Source organism: Hyalella azteca, unplaced genomic scaffold (genome assembly GCF_000764305.2).
Source record: "Hyalella azteca isolate HAZT.00-mixed unplaced genomic scaffold, Hazt_2.0.2 contig10824, whole genome shotgun sequence".
Classification (NCBI taxonomy): Eukaryota; Metazoa; Arthropoda; class Malacostraca; order Amphipoda; family Hyalellidae; genus Hyalella; species Hyalella azteca.
In genome coordinates, this window is record NW_025940845.1 from 1 (window position 1) to 6,009 (window position 6,009).

Consider the following 6,009-nt stretch of genomic DNA (forward strand, 5'->3'; position numbering starts at 1 on the left):
GTAGTGTTTGTTGGCTGTTGTGAAAACAAAGTGGTTCTTTTAATCCCCTGGTTGAGTTTTATGCCCAGCCCTGCCCCCTGGTCAGTGGGTGGTGCACAAAGTTTATGGAGAGTCCCCTCCTCCAATCCTCAGTTCCTACACAGCCAATGAGGAACTAGGTATGACAGTAGCTTTTGGGGAACTTTGAGACCATCCATTATGTATACTTCCACTATGAGCTGCGGCTCAGTTTTGTTACAAAAAAAATGGAGTGTCTCCTTTGAAGGCCAGCAACATAACTTATGAATGCTGTGGCTAAGTTACTAACAATGATGATGGTACTTTCCAAATTACAAATATGCTAATAATTGATTAACCCTTTCACAAGCAAGTTACCATATATGATCACTTGGAATTGCCTCACAAAAAGCCCAACCACTGAACTACAGCTTTCTGTTTGTTTTTTAGGCGTCCTTATAACGCCTCAATCACTAATTATATTATTTGACTATCGTTCCATCCATAGCATCACCACCTGCAATGTCCACATTAAGAAAAATTTCGTGTACTGACCGCATTTAATGAATTCTTGAAGTATGATTTAAACCTTCAATACTCAAAACTTTTAGAAATACATACAAATAAATATTTCATGTAATAGGTACTTCTTACTTTCTTGAAATGGTTTCTGAAATTTTAATTTCTGTATATGTATATCAATGCTTGCCTGCTAAAGGGTTAAGCACAGCAATGAGCTTACATAACACAGTGCCAGATCTCTATAAAGTTTCCCTCTAATGAATGCCTATCAGTAATCTACTACAAATTACACTTTTGGAGCTGGTATAAGAGCACCATTTTTCTTTTGGGGTGAAGTGATTTTTACAGTTTTCAGAATTCATTGCATCATCCATCCAGACAAAATCTGATATTCAGATACATCTGTTTTAATATTTATTAATGCCTTCCTGGAGGTATTATAAATGAGACCTGTTAACTTGAGCCTTCATTATGTAGAATGTAGGGTCAATGTAATCCTTTATTAATTAATTATCTTAATTTTTTACAGATAATCTAGATTTCCACAATGACTCCGTTTGATGACTTTGTTTATCTAGTGAACTCCATATTGTTAGGGGAAGAGCCTGTGAGTATGAGTTGTTGTGTTGTCTGCTGCTCTCTGTATTTTCCTGCTGTAATATCTTTCTTTACAATTCTATTGTGTTACAAGGAAAAATGGTACCGTATATATTAATTATTATTTATACTTACTTGCACTTACTTATATAGGTATATATAAAATAGAATTCTATGTTGACTTTCTGTAATTTATTTTCCTCATTTTGATTTCCATTTTATAAAGGTATTGATATTTTTATTGCTGTTTTGATCAAATTTCTTTGTCATGCACCTGAAAATTCATCATATTTACAATTTTTGAGTACTTATATTATCAGTCTGCTTATATTGTAAGTTCACAAGGAATTTAAAAGCAAAGAAAACACCAAGCAAATTCACCATATCGATACTGAAAATGTTTCGGAGTCCAGCTCCATCATCAGTTCAAAAAACTAAAAATGAATAAAATCATATTATTATATCCAAATTCTAAGACAGACATAAAACCTTAACAAGACCTAACATTATATAAAAAAAGGTAGAGTCCTGTTTTTTATATAATGTTAGGTCTTGTTTAGGTTTTAGGTACCTATGTCTGTCTTAGAATTTTGATATAATAATATGATTTTAATCATTTTTAGTTTTCCAAACTGATGATGGAGCTGGAGTCCGAAACGTTTTCGATATCGATATGTGAATTTGCTTGGTGTTTTCTTTGCTTTTAAATTCCTTGTTTTACAATTTTTAATGGATGTAATATTTCAGTAAGTTGCTATAAAATGCATGAAGTCAGCAATTTTCAGCAGATGAGAATATTCATGTTCATGCCAATCACCATTGAGTGATGTGGTGAGGAGACGGAGGTGGAACTGGGTGGGCCATGTGTTGAGGAAGGACAGAGCAAGCGACTGTGCTGTGGCCCTCGGGTGGGCACCTGAAGGAAGGAGGAAGAGAGGACGCCCAAAAACAACTTGGAGGCGAATGGTGGAAGAGGAGAGAAACCGAGCAGGCTGGAACTCGTGGAACATTGCACGGCAGGCAGCTGCAAACCGGACCCAGTGGAGGAGTGACGTCCAAGCCTTGTGCGCCTTATGGCGCGGAGAGAACTGAACTGAACTGAACCTACCTATATCGAAATTCTAAGGCAGACATAAAACCTAAACAAGACCTAACATTATATAAAAAAAATAAAATAAAATAAAATAAAAAATGTCGAGTCCTGTTTTTTTTATATAATGTTAGGTCTTGTTTAGGTTATGTGTCTGTCTTGGAATTTTGATATAATAAAATGATTTTATTCATTTTTAGTTTTTTGAACTGATGATGGAGCTGGACTCCAAAACATTTTCAATATCTATATGGTGAATTTGCTCTGTGTTTTCTTTGCTTTTAAATTCCTTGTTTACAATTTTTAATGGATGGAATATTTCAGTAAGTTGCTATAAAATGCATGAAGTCAGCAATTTTCAGTAGATGAGAATATCCTTATTAATACCAATCACCATTTTCTTTGTTTGTTCATTTGTAATAATTTTTTTCTTATTATGTGTTGCATTGAATCTACCGGTAGTTTTTTTTTTTTTGTGTTGTTTGATAGCAAAATTTCTTGATTACAGACAATTGAAGACTTCATCTTGCTGATTGGCACCCTGGTGGCATTTGTTGCATTTATTTTGTGGTGTTGCTTTCCAATTGTGCCAAGAGATCCCTCGGCTCCAGCACCTACACATTACGACCATTACTACAGCACTGCTGGCTCCAGACGAGCAAATGAGGAGAAGATGTAAGTATTGCTTAGCTGTACAAAAGTAAATTCAATAGGATTGCTGTTCACTTCTCAAACTAAAGTCATAATTCTTACTGCTCTGTAAATATGATTAAGCACTAGGTCTTTCAGTATGGTAGCAGGGGAAGCTAGATCTAGACTTATTCTAGAGCTATCTAGATCTCGAGCTATAGCGCTCTGCATTAGCAGAGATCCCATAGATAGGTTGTTATTATGGAAGGGTCATTTTTTAAGGTGCAGCTATAAATGATTTTTTTTTTTTCGAGATCTGAGAGATGTCATCATTTTCTATTCGATTGCTATGCCCTTTATGTTTATTCAAATTTCCAAAGCAATGGTTATTTCATGTTTTTCATTTCGAGTTTTCAGTAATGTTTCATCAAATCTTGTTTGTTAAGTTCAACTGCATGGGTGTATCAACAAATGAAGGTAAATTCAAGTCTGATAGTAAAAAAAATGTAATTAGTCTTTAATTCAAAATAATAAAGAACAATTTAATGCTACAGCCATAGAAGATAAAGTATGAGGTTTGAATGATAGTTATGTGGTGTGTCTTTAATTAGGAAAATTGGTATGCTAGAATAAAATTGCACTCAATGATGAAAATAAAATTGGTAAACAAGTGTGGCAAAAATGTGAATGAATATTGGAAGAGTCAAATCAGAGGCTTGCCCATGCATATGTTAATTTGCTGATTGAAGTTGGGACAGCCTATAACTGCTGCAATGATACCATAAACTCAGGTTAGTTATCTAAACAAATCATGTAGGTACTAATCACAATTTATGGAATTTTGGCAAATGTATTCTGTTTCTCATTACATTAATTTAAACCTTGATCTCTTTCAGATACACCATATCAAACTCTTCTAAGAATTGGAATGGCTGAAGCCCTCCTTAGAATATTAGATACATCAAATATTAATATTAATAGCTGTATCTATAAGGTTATTTATAAAATGAATTTGGAGGATGGGATGTTCTTCCATTTAAATCAAATGTTTGTTGTGTGTGTCTTCTGCTGAAACTTGACGAGGTATGACTTTGAACATGAGCTACTCTACAGTAGCTTGTGATTTAACGTGTCACCACCTATGTGGACAAATTTGTTTCATAGTGATAATGATATTCCTACCTGAATTATTACGTAATCAAGTTATGAAGACTACACTTGAGTTATTATGTGCCTAGATATACTTCTTAGTAATGGCAAGAGTGTATATTCATGCATGCACGTCTTGCAAATTATTGAACTCTGCATTGAAATGAATTCGATTTTCCAAAAATTGGCGAGACTGATTACTGGCAAGGACCATTAATTGGTGTTGGTGGGAGATATTACCATTTCATCTTTAATGATAGTTCTCTAAATATTTATAAATTTGATGGGTTTTATGTGACGGAATTTTGATTCAATTCAGCTGAACCTCAGTCCTGAACATTGATAATTGAAGCCATAGAAATCAAATTTCAACTTTTGACCTAAGGATACATATAATATTGGAAGCACCTTTGTTCTGTGATGAAAGTGTAGCTTTACTGACAATAATTTTTTGAATTTAGTGAATAAATTTACTATGAATTTTACCTTAAGTGTACTGTTATTTTAAAAGGAAACAATTTTGGCCTTACTTCATGCTGCTGATGTTATTTTGATAGATATAAGGTTAGGATATTTAGTTGTTACTGCTGTCATGAACTAACATTTGCATACTATTGTCCATGTGTTGTGTTCTATTCTTACTTTCTTGATAAGAAAATATAACTTGGATGAAAGAGATAATATTTTTACTGGTAGCTTTATTAGTCTGCAATGGAGTAACTTTCTAATTTTATATTCTCTCCAATGTTTGTATGTTAACTGTTCTCAAAAATCAAATATTTTGAGACTTTTTTCATTTATTTATATGGTCTTTTTTCAGTTGTCCTTATGTTTGCATTCTTTTCAAGGTTATGAAGATAAGTTCTTGTTAAGTTGTCAAGTTTATCAAATATATTAATTGAATTCAATTGAATTAATTAATATTATTGAATATTAAATATATTATTCAAAAAAAATATTATTTAATGGAATAATATTGTGGCAAACTTAAGGAAATTTCAATATTATTTTGCAGTGATTGATTCATATGCTGCCTCATGTTTACCGCCATGTGGTGTAACTAGGCAACAGAATTCCATCATTTTAAGTTAGTGCTTTTTAAGTTTATATAACTTATGTTTATTAATTCTGGAAAAAGGATCTTCTGAACATTTTTTAATTGTCTTATTAAATACTTAAGATGTCAATTGTGGTGCCACAAATTATACACATTAACACATTTTTGCTTTTGAAGTTTATATAACTTACTTATGTTTATTAATTCTGGAAAAAAGGATCTTCTGAACATTTTTTAATTGTCTTATTAAATACTTAAGATGTCAATTGTGGTGCCACAAATTATATACATTATCACATTTTTGCTCAAATCTGAGAAAATTATTTCTTGGATGCAGGAAGGCATTTAATATTTTTGCCTGCATTAGTTAAGAGTCGCAATTTAAATGTATTAACTATGAAATTAATTTTACATTGGTTGATTTTCAGTATTAAAATAGTTTTATTTGTTAACAGTGTAACTGAATTATTTAGTTTAATCCATTTATTTGGGAACTATTAAATTTTGTTTAAAACAATGTTTCTGTTTGATTGCTCCTCCTAGGAGCCTAAATTTGAAAAGTTCTTCTAAAGTTCTCTTGAAACCTGCAAATGTCAGGAATAAATTAATATCCAAGTCGGTCCTCTTATTATATATATTTGATGTTTATATATGCGTAAAAATTTTTATGTAAATTCATCGGTCCTACCTCTACTCCTTGCTGAACTATATTCAACAGGAAATTGTCTTAAGAATCAAGTACGTATGTCCAGTGTACAAAAATTTTTTATTAAGTCCAGTTTTAATTCATGATCCATCAGATTACATGGTACAAATCTGAGATCACTTGACTCTCTTATTTAAACTTATTGGTGCAACATAGTTCATTATTTTCATAGTTTATTGGATTCTCTTATGTCTTATATGATAATTTCATTACTACATTTATTTTATGAATATAATGAAAGTTTGTTTATGAACTTAGATA

At 32.0% G+C, this 6,009-nt stretch overlaps 1 protein-coding gene across 1 annotated transcript; it reads left to right on the forward strand.

The window, feature by feature from the left end:
• Positions 1-1,046: 1,046 nt before the first annotated feature.
• Positions 1,047-4,470, forward strand: LOC108670226. Its single transcript, XM_018157687.2, has 3 exons — positions 1,047-1,126; positions 2,715-2,881; positions 3,733-4,470. The coding sequence occupies exons 1-3, from the start codon at positions 1,067-1,069 to the stop codon at positions 3,770-3,772; spliced, it is 267 nt and encodes an 88-aa protein (XP_018013176.1). The 5' UTR covers positions 1,047-1,066; the 3' UTR covers positions 3,773-4,470.
• The last annotated feature ends 1,539 nt before the right edge of the window (positions 4,471-6,009 follow it).